Source organism: Netta rufina (genome assembly GCF_964035555.1).
Source record: "Netta rufina genome assembly, chromosome: 1".
Taxonomy (NCBI): domain Eukaryota; kingdom Metazoa; phylum Chordata; class Aves; order Anseriformes; family Anatidae; genus Netta; species Netta rufina.
This window is the reverse complement of record NC_140123.1, coordinates 11,043,149-11,066,216: the sequence shown is the minus strand read 5'-3', so window position 1 is coordinate 11,066,216 and position 23,068 is coordinate 11,043,149. Positions and strand designations below refer to the sequence as shown.

General features: G+C 40.5%; 1 protein-coding gene across 4 annotated transcripts in view; it reads right to left on the bottom strand.

Annotated features, from left to right (window-relative positions):
- FAT3 (FAT atypical cadherin 3) overlaps positions 1 to 23,068 on the bottom strand; it is a gene marked incomplete at both ends in the record, with an annotated part of 325,298 nt that overhangs the window by 12,092 nt on the left and 290,138 nt on the right. For all 4 annotated transcript variants that reach the window (XM_084300861.1, XM_084300863.1, XM_084300862.1 and 1 more), the window contains 3 exons: positions 8,708 to 9,176; positions 18,234 to 18,391; positions 19,395 to 19,529. In XM_084300861.1, coding sequence (XP_084156987.1) covers positions 8,708 to 9,176; positions 18,234 to 18,391; positions 19,395 to 19,529 — 762 coding nt within the window. The remainder of the gene's footprint in view (positions 1 to 8,707; positions 9,177 to 18,233; positions 18,392 to 19,394; positions 19,530 to 23,068) is intronic.

Here is a 23,068-nt window from a genome sequence, read left to right as displayed (position 1 = left end):
AGTTTCAAGCTTCAGTTATGGGATTCTCAAACCAAAGCAACTGAAAATGGCGTATTAAGCACCTGTAACAAGGAATCTTCCTGCCATTAATACTGTTGAACCTAGAGCTGAAACGGTTCAATGCAGCTCAATTCAATGTCAAAATTACAGGAGATAAAGCTGGTATACCTGAAATACTGTGTCACAGTGGTGAGATTTTAAAACTCTTTTTTTTTTTTTTTTTTTTTTTAAATCCCTATATCTACACATTTGAAATATATATATGCATTCTCCTAGTTCTAGGAAACAAGGCAGGAGTTTCTGGCACAGTTACAAGAAAGAGAATTTCACATCAACAGTACAGAGAAGCCCAGTGGTGGTATGAGGCAAAAGTAATTCTGAATTAGGACCCACACATCTTTTATGTCCTATCCAGTTCAATTCACCCTGCTCAGTTACCCTAATTGAATTTTTTCATGAGGACAGCTTTAGAGAACAAACTTGGAACCAGATTTACCGGCTTATTGAGTCAAGAGTCCAATCCCATCTAACTGAAGATATATGAAGTAGATACTCAAATACAATGCTGTTTCATTGTCATGATCAAAAAAAAAAAAAAAAAAAAGGAAATAGAAGCACTGTTGTTTTTTTAAAGTTGCAGAATTAAGAAAAGAAACAATTCCACTTTAAGGATTCCTAGAAGTCGTGTTTTGGACAGCACAAGAAAGATGGGATTATTTTTGGTGTCTTATACACATCTCACTCAAACAATGCCAACAGCTTTCTGGACCCGTAGAGAGCTGGGATTGAAGAATTACAAAATTGTGACTGCAGCAGGCATCACATTTTGATGCCATTCTTACAAAAGGTTCATTATTAGCTGGTAAAATACCTAATCTAGAAATGCCTGAGGTAGAAATCATAACATGAATAAGTAAGGCTGTTTCAGTGCTACTTTTTATGACTGAACAGTGACATCTATGGTTCAAAAATTTACAGTAATGTTTTGTATACTTTTATGGTCTCAGGGAGTTTAAGTGAAATGAAAATGTTCAGTGTTTGTTGCCTTATGTAATAGCAGAATAGATCTGTTCTTTTATTTGTTAACTGACATTTTAAAATGATATAACTTTAAAGTGACTTTAAAAAACAGCTTTCTGCACCCATGTTGCTAGTTGGCAGTCAGCAGGAAGACAAAGCCTTCAAATCATTCTTAACACCTCTTCTATTTGTTTCAGCTGCACTTAAGTTCTGGGTTGTCATCCTCTAACACATTCTGTTACATTTATTCACTGCAGACAACCTGAGAATTTGATTCCTTTTTTTTTTAGTTGAAAAAAATCCTTTTTCCAGTAAGTATAAAAGGAAGATGGACTTATTATTATCCTTGCCAATTGTTTATAATAGAGATGCACTAATTTCAGTTAGCATTTGGTATCAAGAGGAGATAGAAGTGAATGCACCAGATGGGTCAGAGCTCTACTGGGTGATGTATGAGCAAAACTGAAATGAATAGTCTGCTTACGAAAGTCAACATTCTTGACTGAAGTTGATTTAATGATGGTGCAACGCAGTCAGATATTTGAAGGCTGAAGTATTCGGCATGGATTCTAAGTCTAGGGATCAAAGTTAGTAATAAAAAGGCAACAAAGCTAGGAATAAAAAGGCAATAAAACAAGGCAGTGTTAAATTACAATATTTATCACTGACTTTTCTTCCTTTTAGAAGCGCTGCCATACACCTGCCAATGCTGAGCCACTGGCAAAAGACATCAAACTTTCCCATGACACACACACACTCAGAGCTGTGAGGCATTCATCCGGGAGGGCTCCAGCACAGCAAAGCATATGTCCAAATCCATGGAGTAGGGAAGCGAAGAGCCGATACCATGGCTCAGTTCACAGCATGGGTTGACTCGGCCAGCAGACTTGCCAGACCTTTTATGCGTTTCCAAACCTCTCGGCAGAGGCTGTAATTTTGCCTGGTGCTGCACATTGTGGCCACATGGCCGTGGACGAAGTGCAATCCTAAATAAAACCTTTTTGGTCAGGACTGCATCCTAGGTCTAACGAAGAATTTTTATTACATTTTTATTTTAATATCCAGGCAATGTATCATGTATTTCTTCTCATCTGTTTAATGCAAGAATAATAAGCAAACTTCCCGTGTCCAAGGACAACACAGCTGAAGAAAAGGCCAAGTGCCCCTGTCCTCTCAGTCCAAAAAGAACATTACTCTTTCAAGAAATCTTGGGCTTGCTCCTGTTCACAATGAAGGCACTGGAAATCTTGGAAATTCATCAACATTTAAGATCATACAGTCCATCTGGCTTCCCTCCAAGAAATATGAATATTTCATTTTGCATACTGATGCTGAAGAATGTTGATACGCATTCTCCAAGGCAGCAAATCTTGTGCTGTCACCATTGCATGGCTTCAGAGGGAACCAGCAGAGGAAGACAGAAAGCTCTGACAAGCACATGTCGTAGGGTAGGACCAATGCTCCCAGCATGTGCCACAACAGCCTGTACCAACAGCTGACCTATAAGGAACCACAAGCAATGAACAATACTATTGCCCAACACTTACACAGACATACCCCTCTACTGCCTACATGTAGTTTTGGGCATTCCAGTTCTTTTATTAGGTTTCTCTCATGCTCATTCACTAATCTGAGTGTGTCCTCCTCTATCCCTCCTCAGGTAGCTGTGTCACATCCTCTGACTCCAGCAGCTTCTCTTCTTGACTTCTTGGTATGTCCCTCTTCAGTCATGTAAAGAGTCAAGAAAAAAAGGGCTTTTTCAGCTCAGACTTTACTGAAGAGCAACAAGCGGAATGTGAGGACAGCACACAGGCTTCCTGTCTATACCTATGTTTGCTTGGCACTTGGTAAGCAGCGACAGTGGCAAAAGGCAGGCACCATGCCATCAGCAGATGGGATGCTGTTATGCAGTGAACATCTCTGTTGGTAGAATTCCCAGCCTGAGCATCTGAATGTCTGTCTATCCTCAGGTTTACTTGGCTTTATTGAAGAGGATGCTCCTAACTGCTGCCAATTCTTTTTTTGAACATGTGTATGCTTCTCTTTCTATCTATCACATGCAAGAGGAGCTGGCTTTTATTTGCTATGTGCATTCGCTTTTGCATTTGATCTCCCCATGTAGTTTCTTCTCCTGCTGTGCTGCTAGACCTGACAAACTCGATGTCAAGAAACAGGCCTGCCCTTGGCCCTGCTTACATAGTGTCGTGTGGTAAGTTAACTGATGGGAAAGCTGAAGGTGAAAAACATCTTTCACAACATTTATGTTTTGGTGTGTTTAGAGATATACCTGGCCAGCTTCAAGAACCGTGTATTCTTCAGCCATACATATTCCTGCCACTTCAGATTAAACTTAACTGTCTTCAAAGAGATGATCATTGCTCTATGTTACAACTTGGTAGGGAAATGAGCCTCAGCCTATGTTGAACTGGTGTTTTCTATGACAGGATTAGTGTGTATTTGCTTTGAAAGTGTGAATCTAAATCCAGATGTCTAAAAGCATAGCTATAAGTAAGATTGAAATAATCAAGGATATGTAAAAAAACTTTAAAAATGAACTGATGCACATTTGGTACTAACTCATGTCACAGCATTTTCGTTTGTTTGTGTTTGTGTGAAAGAGACACCCAGAATAGACAGCTGGTGAATTCACAGCTATGGCAGTAATCCACACATTTTCCCCGATGTCATTATTACCAACTATCTAGACCTCAAAAACACCCATGTGGTTGATGTTGCCAACTTGCTTTAAAATGTATTAAAATCACCACCTAGGTATCATGCCACATTTTTCCTCCCATTGGATTTTAACTCTGTTCATAAAAACATAAAATGAAGGAAGAAAAAACGAGGAAAAAAAAAAAAAAAAAAAAAAAGCACTGACTTACTGTCCTTACACTGTGCCCACAGTCCTTGACTTCCTTGATATTTTTGCTCAAATGCTTCCTATTCAAATAAAATTGCCTACTCATATAAGCCATTTACTTCAATCAAAGCCAGATGTATATAGGACTGATCATATTAAAAGGAAGTAACTATACTTCTAATTGTAGGCTTTACAAGTACGAGGTTTTCTCTGTGGTTGGAAAGCTTGGCGCAGTATTCAGATTTGATTACAGTAAAGCTTTCTATTGCTGTGATTGCTCATGTTGTTATTCAAGCAGATAAACATACACTTACTATTGGCAGAACTAGTAATGCCACTCTATTATTAAGGTTGTGTGACATTTCCCATTTTAAGACCTCGTATTCAGCAGCTTATAGCTTAACCACACTTTAAACACTTGGTTGAGTTTTCTTGGGAAATTTCAGTCCGAAGAGCCAAGTTGTTAAGGAACGCGAGGCAGTTTGTCAGGTTTCAAAATGCTAACAGCTTTCTTTAAAAATAGCTTTACTGACCCATACTTAAGGGCAGAGACTAAAAATCTGGAAGAATGTGGTCTACATTACAGGGTTGTGGTTTCCAATGGCTCCAAGAAAACTGTACTAAAGCTGAAGTCTCCTTTTGCTGGGATTCTCCTGATTGTTAGCAGCACTACTGGTGAGTGTTTTTCCCCCTTTCCCAGGCCCTTTTAAGCATGCATGAGATGTCCCCGTGGGGTTCCAGGACACACTGTACCCTGTTTCAGCTTTAAACAGATAGCACTCGACATCTACTGCTGCCACGGGACTTAATTCAGACCTGTGGAAACATGTGAGAGCAAGCTGAGGTTCCTGTTGTGGCCACTGGTCCAGAAATCAGATTTTGGAAGCAGAGAAGCTCTTCTGTGCTCCCAGCGATGTCTCAGAGCATCTGAGCTATCTATGCATCCTCCTGTAGCCTAAGATCCCCATCTTGTCCTCCTGTTCCATACCTTCACACTCCTCGTGCATACAAAGCACCACTTTAGCAATTCCCAAAACAGGGCCATAATATTACCCTATTCCCATAGCTGCAGCATGAACTAAACAGCAGTCAGAGGCAGCTTTTTATTAACGGGGAACAGGACAGTAGGCATTTACACTGAAAGGAAGAACTCACAACAGGAGTACTATTACTGAGTTTGCATTTTAGATGATCAATTTATGCAAATTGTGTGTAAATTAGACACGGCCCCTTTGATTTCAGGCGTCTAGCCAGCAACTTTCATGTTACAATGTTGGATAACCTTTAGTTGACTGTTTTCTTTTAAAGTTAGCTACAAATATGTGCTTTCTTTTTCTCTCTCTTAATTTCCTTATAAAGCACAGTAGGGTGCTTTTTTTTTTTTTAAGAAAAAGGATGTTAACAGCATATGAAATCTGCTCTGTAAAATTCATATTAAAGAATTCATTTATTAAAATAAATCCTATTATTATTCCAAGGGACCATTATTCTCCAGAAATGCTAATAGGAAGAAAATATCATATTAGTATGATATTAGTATTAGTAAAGAGATCTTGATGCTACTGAACGCCCTGGGACTGGAAATGTGACTTTGCTTGCACAGTGTATTTTTAAACATTTCCTCTCCCAGAAAGCTGCTGTTTCCTTTCTTAAGATAAAAAAAAAATGAAGATTTATTACATTTTTATTCTATTTTAAATGAAATCCATTTGCTAACGTCTATGTCAGCGAATACGTCTGGCGATTCTTAAATGCACATTGCAATTTGTGGCTCCGTAACTAGCATTTGCAGTGCTGTTGGGCTCTCTGCTCTAAGGAATTTAATTACATGGTCTTTTTGTGCATGGAGGACACTAGCAACAGAATTGTTTTGCCTGGTGGAAAAAAAAAAAAACCTGCCCATGACTTCTCCTGACGGGGCTGGGCTACAGAACCACCGATGTACAGTCAGGGCCCATTGCGCTGGAATTATGGCTTTATAACAATCCCGTATTTACATACGCTGCTGAGGCAGTAAAAACAGCAAACAGATTTTTGAACGGCAGGCAGCTGAAACATCCCCACAGGGCACATGCCCCCTCACCGAGGCAGGAAGGCAGGCAAGTTAAATCAGCTCTGCGTCTGCATTCCAGCAGCGAGTTATGTTGACAAGAAAACTGTGTGTGCCATTCCAGTAATAAAATGGGTCCAACCTTCAGAGCCACTGGTTTCTCCCCACCCCACTGCTCCCCTCAGTGTGAACTGGCATGCACAGGGAGCTGGGAAAAAAACACACACAATTGCTGTGAAGCAGTTCATTAGAAAGGTTTCAATTTACTCATCACGAGATCGTTGAGCAATACTGTAAATAGGCTTAAATAAAATCAGTAGAAGGAGTTGTTCTCGTGCTTCCTAGGATGCTAACTTAGGGAATGGTTAACCTCATTTATTAAGCATGAAGTCTGAATCAAAGCTGTGTTATGTCCACATACATATTACAGACCTATTTCCTAGGGATTTACGTAGTTTTTAAATAATTCTATCAGTGGCCGCAGCATCCTTCTTCCTCGGGATGAATTTATTTTGCCCTTGTTGTGCAGCTCTCCTTTTCTTGCCTTTCCTCAGTAAATAAAGACCTATAATGGCAAAAGCAAGCAGCAGCATCCATCCTTGTGCTGCACAGCCCTGTGTCTCATTGCTCCCACCTGACTGCACATCTCCATCCACCAACAGCAACGCCGATGGCACCCCTGCTGCACCCTTCACCCTGCTCACTACAACCCAAGGCAGGGTAGCAGCCCAGCCTCTAACATTTAGCAGGCAGAAGTGCTTGCTGGGCCAAACTACAAATAAATCCCAAATGAGCTGTGGACTGATTCTGCCTGTGGCTGCACAAGACACCCCAGAAAACAGCGTGGCTACACCCTGTGCTCTGCAGAAGCACAATCCAGCTCCTCCACTCAGTACAAACTCCTCTGTTGAAGTGCACTGTTAAATTTTTGGAGGGAGATACGAGATCACTGGCATCTATGTACTGTTGGAGTTCAGGACAGGCATAAATGTATGCATATATGTATTTAATTATTTTTACTAAAAAGGCATGGCTTGAAGATGGCCCAGGGTTTCTTAAGGTAGAAGGGTCAGAGCCACAAAATCAACTAACTATGGAGGACAATGAAAGTAAATGCTGGCACAGGAGATGACAGCTGAATCGAAGCCAAGGATCCAGAGGGGATGCTAGCTGAGACCTCGGCATCAGAAATCCACACTGCTGGGGCTTACTATATAAGGACAGAACACTTCTGTCTGACAGTCAGTTTTGCTCATCAGATTTCAGCCTTGAAAACTAAATTAAACTGTTCTAGGGCTTAGGAGGTTTCTGAAGTTTAGGAACAAATAAATAAATGAGTAAATAAATAAATAACCAACAAAAGCAGTTCTGTGAACAGGACCTTCACAAAAATACCCAAATTAAAAGCACCACACAGGTTGGGCACAGAAAATCTCAGTCTTGGTGAGGGGTTGGAAGGACTTTAGAAGATACTGGTGCCAGCATTAGGATGCATGGGGAGGACAGGGAACGTGTCCTGCAGCTTCCTCCAGGTGTGCAGGTTTCAAAGACATTCTGAAGTAACAGCCAAACACTCAGCTAAGAAAATGAGCTAGAGAGTGCAGCAAAACACCTACTCCTGGGGGAACTAGGAGGGAAATATGAGAGTGAGGCTGAAAACAATGAAAAGCAGAAATTACATTTACAGGTATGGGGGAACTGCATAGACACCGTTAAGCAAAAAGCCCTGGACAGTGGTTAGATGGTTCATAAAAAAAGCCTAGCGGGATTTTCCCTAGGGAAACATGAACCAAACCACTAACAATAAGTGAATGGAAAGCTCTCTGCTTCCAGAAGACCTCCCTATTAAGCATCCTCCTTTCTGGACTGGAAAATGTCCTTGCCGGGACACGGGGAACATCAGATCTTGTCAGTTCACTGTGGCAAATTTTTAGTTTGCCAGAAAAGGTGAATAACACTTTCTGCTAATACAGTGTAGGAAACTGGATGGGAAAGCTGTACACTGCAGAGATAGAACAGCCCTACAAAAAAAGGCCCTGTATGTATGCCATTTGCTTTTTTCCTACTAAGATATTCTTACGGTCAGGGTACCTTGTGCATTAGATAACTAGGTAGTAAGTCACTATCACCAAATCACGCAAGTCAATGTATAACCACTGGATAGTAAACCCTAACATGAGCACCGTTTAAATCAATGCCCTATAAACTTTGGTATTACTCAGACCTTGAAGCACTCAGGCCTCCAAGGAAGCTGTAAAATATACTTCTGGGGGTTTATAATAGTGCGGACTCACTCTTCTACATGCAGACATGGAATCAAATTACGTAGTCACAAAAGGTGTTTGTAGACAGCTCAGTAATTATTTCTGACAGCTTCAGAAACAGAGAAGGGCAACAGTACCGCTGCATCTGTGATGGACGTTCAAAATCACCATCTTCGTGTACAACCTTCGATGCTGTAAATGGATCCTGAAAAATCCAGCTGAGCATTACAGTAATTGCAATTCTATTGGTTTCTATAGAAATAGGATTATCCTAACAGCCAATAAATCAATTTCCTCCTGGAATACTAATGCAATGAGAAGGGGCATGGTTTCACCCTTATTTATAGAGCAAACAGCTTTTACACAATTTGCAATATCCATCAGAGTTTTATAGAGTTCATTAGATTTTTTTGTTTTTTTTCAAACATGCTGCTGCATAAAGCCATCTCTGACAATAAATTGTAGAGGAAAACGAGGGGGAAAAGCCATAAAGTAATGCAAAATATTTACCACCAGATGGCACGCTCGTACAGGTGCCGCCGTTCTGACAGGGATGCCTCTCGCAGGCGTCGGGGTAGAGGACACAGCCAAGCTTTAATTCGGTCAGGCCAACCACTTCTGCAAAGCTGCTGCGTTTGTTTTGGAGCGGCAGCTCGTTGTTATTTAGGACAACTGAATCCAGGCAGCCCTGAAAGCCACTCAAGACCTGCGTCGTTCTCTTGTCGGTCAGGCTGCGGACGTTATCCACTTGGACCTGGGCTCCGAAATAGACGGAGCTATCCGTGCTGAGAGTCTGGAAGTAGAGGGGGGCTTTGCGGCGCTCCACGTAGCTGTCGTCCAGGGACAAGCTTGTGAAATTGCGATTCAGCTCCAGGAAGACAGAATGCCAGCTTCCGTCGTTGACGGCCCTGCCAGAAATCCCCAGGATTCCCGGGCCGCTCCCGCAGTCCAACTGGAACCAGAGTTTGCCATCCACAATCTGCAGGAGGAGAACAGAAATCAAAGCGCTTCAGACACTCAGACGTCTCGTAACACGCTCTCAGAGAGAATCTGCAAACACAGAGGATTTCCAGTCTCTGTACAGTGCTAAAGATGTCTCCTACATGATGCTGAAATAGCAAAAGCTGTGCCTTTATCATCAGCAATAAACAAACAGTGGTTAACCATTACTACTTAGAATTCACCAAAAGCCAGTTACTGTAGGCAAACTGCAAATACGGAGAAAATACAGAAATATAGCTGCGAAACACATGGGAAGACTGGGAACCCAGGGTGTCTCACTGAACAGGGCATGGACCACAGGACTCCTGGTCTGCTGTAGTGCTGCTGCTATGCCGTCGTGCTTCTCTGAGCAAGTCCTGCTGTCCACCTGTGTGCTGCATTTGTGCTGTCGGTGGTTGATGCTACCAGACAGTGCCTCAGGGCAAGCAGCCACCTCTGACGGAGAGAGATGAAGTCAATGATCACTGCTATCAGCTGTGATGTTACGTGCTCTGGTCACGCATGAATCCCGTGCTTCCATAACCTTTTAGAGCATCTCAGCAAGGTGTGCATTTGTCCCTAAGTTCAGTTCCTCTAGGGATAACAGTGATATCGATGGGGAAGGGGACACCATCAGGAACACTGAGGTTAAGCCAAGAGATGGTGCAGCACTGCCTGAGGGTGGCAAGGCTAACGGGAGCATTTATGATGCTCCAGGGAGCACTGAGAGTTCAGGAGCACATCCAAAATACTTGTATACCAACACACAGTATGAAGAATGAATGGGACAAAGTGGAAGTTCTGGTCCTTTTCCAGAGCTATGATACCATTGCTACCAGTGGGATGACTCCCACAACTGGAGTGCTAGGAGGGACAGGCAGAGCAGGCGAGGTGGAGGTGTTGTGCTGTCCAAAAAGGAGAGATGTGGCTGTACAGCCTTTGTCTTGAGGATGGTGCAGCAGAGAGCCTCTGGGTGAGGTTTATGGGGACAGACAGCAAAGCAGATTTCATCCTGGATATCTACTATTGACAGCCCACCCAGCATGACAGCACAGATGAGCCATTTTATATGCAATTAGGGGAAATCTCTGGATCAGTTGCCCTCATCCTTAGGGAAGATTCCTTCTTCAGAGCCATATGCTGGAAATATACTGCTATGACCAGCAAGCCTGGGAAATGCCTAATGCATGTTGGAGATAACTTCCTGACACAAGCACTTAGTGAGCCAAGGAGGAAAGGTGCCCTCCTGGACCTGCTGGTTGGGTAGAAAAGGCTGACTGATGTCCCATGCCTGTCAGTGCTCAAGAGACATTTGGATAATGCCCTCAATAACATGATTTATCTTTTGGTTTGCCTTGAACTGGTCAGATAGTTGGACTTGATCTGTGTAGGTCCCTTCCAACTGAGCTATTCTAGTTCCAGTTCTAATTCTAATATTCTGGTTTGCCAGAAGTCAGTTATTTTCCAGGGAGGCTATGCTATCTGCTCTGCATATACCTCATGTAAGACAGCTTCCAGTTTTCCTCTTTTCCTCATGTTTATGCTGGTTTCATGGCTTTAGAACAACTTTTGTGACTTCTTATGATTGAGACACTAGAACAGGTTGCCTAGAGAAATTGCGGATGCCTCATCATTAGAAGTGTTCCAGGTCAGGTTGGACAGGGCTTTGGGCAGCCTGGTCTCGTGAAAGGTCTCTGCCCATGTCAGGGGTTTGGACTAGATCTTTCACAGTCCATGCCAACCCAAACTATTCTATTATTCTGTGATTCTATTTTACGATTCCTCCCTCATGCCCCTTGTCCAGGAGGGTGGCTATAAAGGGAATATGGCTGACAAGTGCTAGGCAATTGGCAAGCTGGAGTGCTGGAGGAGAATGGGATGTAGATGTGCTTCCCATTTAATCTGCCCATGCATTGACTATAAAATACTATAGCCCTTCCCCCCTGATAGGGAAGGTCTAAAAGTAAAATCCATCAAGAACTATCTTATGACATATTAATTGGATTCAAGCTATCTGAAAGTTCTTGTAATTATTTTACCTTGATGCCATAATCTAAGATTTATTTATTCCTGCAAACCCCATCTCAAGACAGTTCTGTCCTATTATTTATCCCTCTGAAAAGCTCAAGGTGCTGTGTCCTTTTGCAGCCTTCCCTGCAGCACAAACTGTGCTGTGCACCACCTTGCCCGTAATGCAATGCTATTGCTCTCCTCTAGCAAAGCAGGGGTGCAACAGCTGTCAATTGCTCATAGGTCAAAATACTTGAGACCATACATTTTACTCTAGGCAAAGAAATACTCCTCAGATTACAGTCTGAGTACTGTTTGCCACTTGCCAGTACTCCAGTCTTCACTAAACTTAAGTCTACATCATACATTAAAGCACAAGTTCCCCCTTGATAATCATACTATTGTTATTGTCAGCACTTTACTGCCCTTGGAGGTTCACAAAACTACTTGGAGAAAAACTATGGGTAAAACCTTGACTTCTCATGATCTCTGGACTTCGTGTCTCCACTTTCCAGATCTTAGTCTCATAACCAGTTGAATTTGAACCAGGGTGTAACCTGAAGCCAAGCCACATGGTCCAGGTGAGGTGCCACCACACCACACTGCTCCACTGCTCTGCAATTGCTTGGACAGGGCAGATGCAGACACCAAACACAGTGAGCTCCACACAAATGCCCACTACCTAAAATATTCTGAATAGCATGAGGGATGAACAGCATGTTGAAGGAGCCAAAAGAACAAGAATTAGGTCCTGCTACGGGCAACTGGTTATATTGAAGTCCTTGACCTGTAGGATGTAATGAAACTGAGAAGAAATGAGGTCTGTGATTGTAACACATGTTTGAGGGATGGATGTTGCTTGGTACTCCTACAGCTCAATCAAAAAAAGGCTAATGGATGCATAGAAAAGTAAGTCTGGACCATTTTTCATTAGAAAGTCTTTTCTCAAAGGACTCAGAACTCAGCTATAAACTATTTCTGTAGATTGAAATTAGGCCTATTAATGGATCTGCTCAGGAGGAATCTCAGTAAACAAGATGCCCTGAGATGATTTCCTGAGATGGAGCAATAGCTTTACTTTTCTCTGTGCAACAAAATAGTCCACAAACCTTGAAGGTGCTGCTCAGAAAGCATGGTCTGTCTCAACAGGAATACAAATCGCACAGAAAAATACATGCCAACATATTACACTACGAAAAATGGCCATCATTGGATAGCAGTTAACTTTCCTCTTATTCTAAAGATTTTTTCCTATGGAAACTGTACTACTGATTGTATATGACATACATATACCTCCCCTAAGACTACTTATACCCTGAAGGACCTACTGCCTGCATGTCTATTGCCCTTATTCACAGAACATGCTTTTCCAATTATCTTTATAAATACAACACCACATATGAGCACCTGGGATAAATATTGCAACATTTATATATGGGAAACGATGATGTATAAGATTCACCATTAAAATATGTTTTATACATCTTTCTCATCCATTTTTATTTCTTTTTGCCAGCAGATGATCTGACATACACGATAAATGTATATTATCTGAAATGCTGTGCTTCCTTCCTTTTATTAAAAAGGCACTAGTGACCCCCACCTTAGGCTAGAGTGAAAGATGGGAAGGATGGTCCAATTTGCAGTACTAGCCTAAGATATGATAGATATGCATGGGAATCCACACTCTGCTACACTCTTCCTCTGGGATCTCAAGCAAGTCATTATTTTCAGGTCTCCATTGGTAAAACAAGGGTAACATCATTTCCCTACCTCACACCAGTGCTTTATGGATAAATACATTAAAGACTCTGACATGCACAGAATCCCCTAGCACTGGGACCATAAAAATAGTTTTATTAAATGGATGGTCACAGGCCTTGCTGTAGTGGGGCAGAGTGGAATTATTTGTCCCCTGCTGGCCCCGAGCCTCTAACAAGGTTGAGGAACACCAGAGGGCTCCTGTCCTGCATACTCAGCAGCTAGGCTGGCAGGGCAGGGAGGAGAAAGGTCTGCTGCAGAAGGGCAGAAAGACATCTCCTCCCCTAAGCACTGAGAATTCAGCTGCAGAACTTCGATTCAGCAGTTAATTCCTGTGATTCCTCCTAACTGATGTAACGTCAGGGGCACTGTTTCATCCTCAAAGAGGAATCCTAGGTTATAGCCTGGACTTTGGTACCATGAAAAGCTGAACTTTAAGTAAACTTCTGACCAAATGAGGTACATGCAAACAAATAGTATGGAAATCCAATAAAAGACCAATGCTTGTGCCAGGGCTCAGCGGTTATCCAGACAATAACCTCAGAGAGATGACTAGACTGACTGACAATTTGTAGCACCAGACTCTCAGCTCAGGACTGAACATGTGACACTGCTTTTTTCTCCAGCTATGTGAAAATAAAACAAACAAAAAAAAACCACAGCAGAAAGCTTGAGTTATTCTGTCTTACAGCAGAGACCTGAAAACCCTGCAGCCCCTTGGTAATGCAGAGACCCTCTGCATCTAGATGAAACTTAGGAGATGCTGCTTCAACCACAGGGACACACAATTCCCATGGCGCTTCCAGCTGCCCACCTCTGAAAGCTTTCTGGGCTCAGTTATACTGCCTCTCATTGCACTCATTAGGACAGTGAGGTAAATGCACACTTAAACATGTATGCTCTTGTAGACACAAAGTTCCTCACATATAAAGTGGGCAGAGAAGTACAAAGAACGGAGACGGCTCCAAAAGGTGATGCAATCTGTTACATTTCAGTGGTTTCATTCAATGAGCAAAATGGAGCCAAGCACATACTGTAAATTATATTAGAATATTAGCCTGGCTAAGATGTTTGGCTAACATTCATATTTGTGTATCAACATAGGTAATAAAATGATCAAATGGTTCTTCTGAGACCACCTTAGGCTCACACAGTCCATCTGCAGTCACACACCATGGATACAGCATGCTGCCTACTAATCTATCTGGGGAAATATTTCATTAGCTGAATTACATTTCGGGTTCGTTTGTGTAAAACGGTATATTTAATTAAAATATTACTTGTTTCAACTCCAGCCATAGCTGGGATCATATCCAAGCTTCAGTCTTATCCAGCATAAGCCATGCAGCAGTAATGCATTAAAATGTATAATACACACTTAACTAAACCATGCAAAGTTTCACATTAACTGCCTGGACGGGAGAACATATGCTTGCCTTTTACCATTTAACAGCTATGTTTCTGGAATGAGGAGAAACTCTTCCTTTACCTATTTTTAATCCTTTGAGTTTTAGAAATCAAACCAAATCTTCACTATATTCCTTTAAAAAATGAAATAAACTGTGGAATTTTCTTTTGGAATGGCCTCATTACGTTTTAAATTGTTAACTTTTATTTTTCCCAGATAGATGCTACATAGGAAAAAGGAAATGGTGATGCTGTTTTCGGCATATGAAATCCTCCAAAGGAAAAAAAAATGGCCATCGACCTGCATCTCATTTTGCTCCAATTGTCTTAAAAGCAGGAGTGCACAATGAAAAAATGGCCAACCTCTCAAAATCGATGGATGAGCTGCTTTATTTGAAACAGCTGAATAAATAACACCCTTATTATATTGTATCAACACAGTGTAGCTGGTAGGCTTTCAGCAAAGTAGTAGACAGGCAGTTTGCTCTATGGAATTGATTATTCATCCAAGGACACCATGCTATGATTATGAAATATTTCCATCACTAAAGTTATCATAAATGTATGAGTTCACAAAATTAAGCTGGTCATTTAAACAGTGAAAACCATACTGCAGCATTAATTTTTAAATAGACTGCAACAGGGGAGACTTGCTTGAAAAAAATCAATGCCACTATACACCCCAACAATAATGTTGGCTTCTGCCTGTTCTCCCATGGGTTTGTACTATGTGGTGGGTCTAAACTTCTTCCAACTCCACCTTCGTTTGGGGTTTAGTGTTGGTGCTGGGCCTTCTGGTGCTAAACCAGCAACATACTTAAGTATATGCTTAAAATTAAGTTATGTGAGCAGTTCCAATTGCCTTCAAATACAGGAAGTTAAGCAAGTGATTAAGTGCTTTGCTGGAGTGGTGCCAAGGTGCTCAAAAGAGCACAGGATCCCATCCTTTATCATTTATTTGGAAACCTTCTCCTCATGTTTAATTTAATTGAAAGCAATGCTCAAATGATAACAACTTCACATTTATAGACCTCTAATTAATCTACTCAATGGCCTCGTTTCTGAGAGCCTCCCTATCTCACAACATACGTACTTGGTTAAAAGAAAAAAAAAGAGAAAGCTTAACCTCTGGATTACAAATGAAAAAATATAAGCTCAGAAGATCTAAGGGTAACTTACCTGAAAACACTTGAGTAAGGGATCCCCAAAGTGCAGTTCATGAGTCAGTTGATATCCTTGAAGAGTCCTGCTAGGGCCACATCCCTTGAGCAGAATGCCACTTGGCTACCATTGAGCACCTTTGTGAGACCTTAGTCTGATGCTCCTCTGCTATATGAGCTTCATGAACAAAATTAGGAATTCCTGACCTTTTAAGTGATACCACATCTCCAAAACCACACCAAATGTAATGCTTTTCTTTTCCTTAAACCTTGTGCTTATAGAATCCAAGGGACAGATCTGGGAAAGGACTTACTTCAACAGAAAATCCTGCCCTACCTAAAAGATGAAAAGCAAGGTGTTAGACTCTAGGAGGGGAATTCCCTGTGTCATTCCCTGCCTGATGCATTGGAGATAATGGTACCCTTGCATCTTAGCACTGCATACGTGACCCTGGAACTCACCCATCAGACACATGATGGGCCCAAAGATTAAGATTAAGTGTCATGAGATGGATTCAGATCCTTCCTTGCAGCTAGGAAGCAAAAAAAAAAACAAACAAAAAAAAAAAAAAAAAAACACAACAAAAAACATGACCCTGAGATTGGCCTCTGAGACAGGAGCAGAACACCAACTGTTCTTGTCACTGCTCCTTCAATTATCATTTTGTCTTCCCAGTACCTTTCAAAGCAAAATGATTAAGTGATTGTGGGAAACCATGGCCAAAACCATGAAACTCCTAATCCAGAACTAAGAACCCAACCCAGACCACTGCCATGTGGGGCTCTCTTATTTATTTTTATGTAACATCATGAATTTTTCGCTTTTGGCTCCAAAATTGCCTGGCTTCAGCTGGAGATTTCCACTCAATTGCCTACAACCCAAAGATTATCAAACTTCTCCAGAAGGAGAGCAGCCTGAGTTCAGTCCATCAGCATCAACACATCTCCCACTTTGCAGCAGAAGCATTACCCAAGTCATAGAGACAGAGGTAACAGAATAGTGAAGGAGCAATGGCAGGTTTTAATCACTGCAGCTAGGTCTATTCCCAGAATACTGTCAGATGAGCTTCATGGGATGTCTGGTTCCGAAGTAGGCTTTGGTGGCTGGCTTAGCTGTTGCAATGGTGATTCTGGACATGCTTTCTCCTAAAGCCTAGGATACCTTGGGCTCAGGGGTTACTTCCCTAACCAAAGCTCTACCGAACTGCAGTACAGGATGGATTTCCCCATGGAAATAACTTTTCCTATCACCAAAGCAAGGGTTAGTGTTTTTACTTTCATCCATGCCTTCCATAAAACTAGGAATAATAACAATGATAATAAAAATTGTAATAATCAACTCACTTAAAATAATTATGTGGAAAGGTAGATGTACTGCAGAGTCCACTTGTTTGTAATATTTGAAATAAATGTTATCTAGAACAGGCATGATTTAAAACACCATCATCCTGACCTGTTGGACTCCCTAATCACTGCAGTTTTATACACTAAACTCTAAAAAAATAAATTTTCCTATAAACACTCTAACACCATTTCAGTCTGCTTCTGTATCATCTACTACCATTTTCAAGTGGCACCTTTCACCAGGGCCATTTGTTATTTTTATAAGCATTTTTCAAAACTAAATTGCAACATTCCCTACTGATAGATACTAAGAGCAACCACACTGGAGGCTTCAAAAAAGATCTTCAACCTTTCAGCTTTTTTTTTTTTTTTAACAAAAAGTATATTAAAAAGTTCAAACAGTGCCTTTCTACATGTCTCAAAGCAGACTTTAATCGTCTCATACAAATCTCAGCACTGCTGAGAGTTCCCAGAGAATGAAAGACAATACTCCTGCTGATGAAATATTTCAGTCCAACAGCTATAAAATCATTTGTTGCTTGTTAATAATAACTCATCTAGCAATTTTAACATTACCATTCAGCCAAAAGTGATGTGAAGACTGTAAATACAGACACAAAAGGCTCTGTGGCATCTCTCCCACTGCTGAATTACAGGACATGGCTGAGTTACCAAAGTCAGCATCTTCGTTTTGTACCCTACAGGCTCTAGCAGAAATACTACACACACATCTTGGATGAGCCCATCCCTCCTTTTCCATCCAGCAGATATTTGCCATTCAAAACAAACAAACAAACAAAAAACAAAACTCAACAAAGAATGAAAATGCACTGAGCTTATCAATTAAATATTGATCAGCTATCAATCTCCAGCTACCCCATGCCTCTCTGACAAATAATTTTAGTTCACATAAGGTAGAAATCTACATATTCAGTAGGAGACATGTTCTAAGCAGTTGGTTTCTGGAATTCACTCGACAGCAGCAATGGCATATTCTCTAACCACAGGCATGGACACAGGGGAAGAGCAGCTATTTCAGCATGCCTTGTTTTGACTATATGGTCATATAAATGGCCAAATCTTACATCTTGTGCAGATTGGCTCCTGCATGCAGACACATATAATATTCTCATAATGAACAGTGCCCAATAGAGCATTTTCCAAGTAAAGTACCACTAACAAGCTGCTTTTTTGATTGTTGTTGTTGCTGCCATTGTCGAAATTGCTGTTTTTTCCCTGTTAGCATCAAACTGATCAGGCTTCATCCTCTAAATCTACAGCTGAAATGAGAACAACATTCCCCAAATCAAGAGCCAACAGGAAACATATAATCAAGAAAAAGAACTGCAGAAAAGATAAGTTATTTTAATTACCTTCAGAATTATACAGGGATTCGCTCTGGTGTACATTATAATCCCATTGCTTTGCAGAGTTCGCAGACGTAGAGCCAACTTGAATTCCTCTTTCTTGCTATTTTCAGAAACACGGTATTTAATGTAACTATTCCCAGCAAAGCTAAGGGAAGTGTGGCCTGAAATAATCATTTTGAAAAGACACGTTCTTTTAGTGACACATGAAAAAATTCCATAACTGTCAATCTAGTTAATTACAGCAAATGAGAATGAGTTTAGGATGAAACTTGTAAATAAACTCCAACCTTGATGGGGAAAAAAAGCTTGCACCTACTAATATATATGGTATTTTTTCATGAAATTGTTTTTCAGTGGATGGGGGAAAGGTCTATTTCTCCGTATTTATAATAAAAGAGGGTTTTCTCCAAGTGTTCAGCATTTTTAAGGTTATCTACCCCTGGTCACACCTATCTCTCCTCACTTGTAACAGAGGGAGTTAAAGACAACCATGTTTGTACAGCAGGGAGTTGAATTATGGGTATAAAGTCTGGTGTGGGCAGATGGCAGCCAAACCTGTACAGTTAATTCCCTGCAACCACTGCCCACGACCACTGTGAAAGAACTTATTATCTGCTGTGCTTTTTCCAAGAACACATCACGCAGCCTTGGATTCACTGAAGTAAATGGAAAGCTCCACTTCATGGGCTCCCTACCGCTCTCTTTGTATCCAAGGGAACAACACAGCTGCAGAGAACTGACACATGTCCTGAAAGTTTCTTTTTGGGATGCTGTAGTGTTTTCATTAGTAAAGGCTGGAATTTTGGTGATCTACATTGCAAGCAGGAGTTAACTATAGAGCTTTGCCCATGGCAGGAAAGCATCTAGCATAACAGTCTCTAGGAAAAGTCCTGTTTACTCATCAGCCTATTTCAATGATCTGGGATTCAACCCAGTCAGTAGGAATTTCCCAACAGAAGCTTGATCATGGTCTTCATGCAGCCCCGTAGCTGTAAAGCCGATTTTCCAGAGCGTATGAACAGATAAGATAGACCAAGTGCCAGTGCTGACAAGGGTTAAACAGTAGGTCTTCTGTTTACTTCAGTGGCACCTCTATCTGCAATATGAGAATGACAGCCCTTTTTTTTGTTCAAGTATATCCCCCTTTACCACTGTGACGTGCACCTGAGCATTCGCCAAGCTTTCCAGGTGGGCATTGGCAGATGAATGGTCTCCGGTTAGCTTCGTACCCCACACACTGCATGTCCCCTGGACACGGCTTCTCCAGACAGGGATCATTAGACCCTGGGCACAGTCCTCCTGCAATAAGTTAAAATACTGTCAAGGACACGGTGTAAAACATGATCTTTAGTAATGCAGAACTAATAAAAGAAAGACAATTATTGATCTTGCTCTTCAGTACAAGCCAAGCATGGCTTAAGAATACTAATAAATAAATAAAAAATATTTCAGGAAGAGATGCCCTGCAGACAAATACTTAGCAAAACACTGCTAAGTTTTTTTCAAAGGGTGCTCTAAAACCTACGGCAGAATATTATGAAAACTGGCTATTATTAGCAGTGACTGGATATACATTGGTGTTGTGATGCTCAGACCAGTCATTTATTCACAAAGCCTTGTTTACAGGGAATTTAGGGCTACCAGAAAGCAAATAACTTGTAGTTACACAATCCTTTTGCCCAAGCATGCCCACGTAAAGCAAATTTAGAGAAGTAGAGTTCCCTGAGAGACAAAATAAGAAAAAACAATTCCCTGGCTATGGAATGACAGCTGAACTTTTCATCTTTGTACTGCACAGGGCACACCTGCAGTCTGAGCACAAGGCACAGGCTCTGTCTTCATGTTCCTCCTGGCTTTTCCAAGACCTCACATCCAATTGCACACCTTGCCCAGGCTGCCAAAAACCTATCCTCCTTTCTCATGGTTGTAACTACAGAACTTCTGTTGCATATGAAACTCCGTATGTCCAGGCCAAGACCAAGCAAACAAACAAAACAACAAACAAACACACACACACACCAAACCAAACCAAACCAAACCAAACAAAACCAAACCACAACAACAACAACAACAACAACCAAACAAAACAAAAACAAAAAACAGCAAAGGAGGAATACTTGTCTTGGACACTAAAAATGCAGAGAAATTTTGAAAATAAAAAATACAGTGACTGTATTTCCTGATATTACCTAATTGAGGAAAGAAACAATTTTAAATAGTTAGTTGCAACTGATGATTACAAAGGGGGAGAGTGTAATTTGGATAGAATTAGTTTGAATGCCGCTGTTAGCTCTTTCCTTATATGTTTTTAGTATGGAATATAATTTTGCTCAAGAAAAGGTGAATTCAAAACTACTACTAACTTCAAAATAGAAGTAATATGAAGAGACAGATGCATACTGTTTTTTAAATTCACTTAGAATACTATCATGTGATACAATTTCATTAAGGTTCTTTGAAACCTAAATTTTTAACGTGTAACATGCTGAGTATGACAATCATAGAATCATAGAATCATAGAATATCCTGAGTTGGAAGGGACCCTTAAGGATCATCAAGTCCAACTCTTGACACCGCACAATGGCTAACTTTAAAGCCTGCCAACATTATACTTCTTGGATAGAACTTCTATATAACTTTTTCAAAGTGTCTAAATATATGTTTCAATTGCTCTAATCTTAATTTTTTTTTCAAGCACTACCAACAGTATGCAAAACACAATACAACTGTTCATGCTCAATTTATGAATTCTCAGGATTACATGAATTTCTCAACAGTTAGCCTTTTGCTGGTCGTAATAAAGAATTTAGTACATGCAGGGTCAGCTTCTACCTCTGGATGTCTGTGTGCAACTGCTATGAAGTTATATGCTTTCAACTGCAGGAAAAGCCATTCCCATCCTTGCTTCTATTGATTTGCAGCCAGGGCTTGAACTAAGAGAGACCCAGTTGCTGGGAATGGACTGGCTTCTCTTTTTTTTTTTTTTTTGCCTATCAAATTCATTTACTTCGAGTAATAGATACAGGCGATGATATTAATGATAAAAAGCCAGCACCTTCCTACCCATCAATTTCTGAATATTGGCAGTTCTTGGTTATTGTAGAACCTTAGTCATATTCAAATATTACTTTATTTTTTGAGCATATGTATTTTATTTACAATTTATAAAGGAAGAAATCAACCTGTCATAGAATAAATCCCTAAAGTAATGAAAAAAAGAATCTTATTGCTCTCACATTTTAGTACAAGCCAAGCAGAGCTCATAGCAAGCATAGCTGAAATTACCTGGTACTGTAAGTATTTTCTGGAAAAAGAAAAATTACCGCTGCAGGTTTCAAAGTGGACATGGGCTGACTACAAATATGGCAAGGACTGTAAATGTCTTGCTTGATGTACAGCACAGTCAATTTAATCTTTAACATCCTCCCCTCCTTTGTCAAACATTTGTTTGAGAGGTCTATGCAGTAAACGATTTACAGTACTGCCTGTAGCACTGTTAGAAAATGATGCATGGCAATCTTTATTAATCAGTTTAGTAGGTAACATTAACAGGAATAACAGCTGCAATATACAGTCACACTTTAAGTCTCATCCTATCAAGAAACAAATGTTAGTTTCTGCATTGCAGAATTATATTCTATTCAAATACAAGGTCTACAAAACTTAACCAAGAATATGTTTTTTATAGCTAATTTTTTAACCAGTTCTCTGGAATTCAGTAACAAGTTACAATTACTTCTGAAATTATATTGGGTGATTAAATATCTATATGCTGGCTTGTACGTTCTACTTGGCTCTGTAGGCTATTTTAATTTATTCTTATGTGACAAATACACAGAACTGTGCTGTGTGCATAGATTCTCTCTTCCCTGAACACACTTAAACCTTATGTGAAGCTGTAATTCAAATGAACCTCTGCATAGCTGACAGACAAGTCATTTGGACAAAGGCCCCACAGCTTCTTGGTGCGAAGAAGAAAGGGACGGAGATTCTTGAATATGGCTCTCCAAATTTTCACAACCCCTAACCCATGACTGCATCTTTGACATGAAGCAATAAAGCAACAGGTTACTTTGTTATCCATCTCTGCCAGTGTTTTAGCTGATTCAAGCTCTGATTTGTACTTGGGAGTCATCTTTCCAAAGTCCAAAAATATATGGAAAGGATCTAATGTGTTTAGTATAACTGCAGATACACTAAAGAACTGCTTATCCTGGCAGGCCAAGAATAGTTCTTCTGCTAAGCTACAAGAAAATCAACTTTTTATTCATCCTGCTGCAGCAGGATTTCATAGCTGTCACAAAAGTTTTAAAATATTCAGACTTGGGAGAATAAATGCTTTGTGCCTGTCTGTATGGTTATAAGTACGTAAGTTACAAATCTGTATTATTGCTTTGCCCTAGCTAACACGCATTTTCAGGCTGATTTCACAACTGTGTGAAGCAAAATTGTGAAATCGTTCAAGGGTACTTTGTCCACATCAAAGATTTACAGCTTGAGTTTAAATAAAATTATTCTAATATTGCATTTCCACTCCAAAGAACAGTCTATTTACCATTCAATAGAGTTTCAAGAAATATGGATTTGAATTGATCTCTTTTTTTTTTTTTTCCTGTACCCAAGTCCAGAAAACCCATGGTATTCTCTTGAAACTCACATTAGTATTAATAGAGCTGTTCTCTACAGGATATCCCAGAGACGTAAGGGATAGTGTCAACCAGAGCATGGCAGGGAAGGTGGAATAGGCCCACTTGATTCTGACAGTTCATCTTCAGTTTAATTGTCTGAATCAAGCTAAAAGTATTACAGACTCCCTACTGGTATACTGAGGAAGAAAA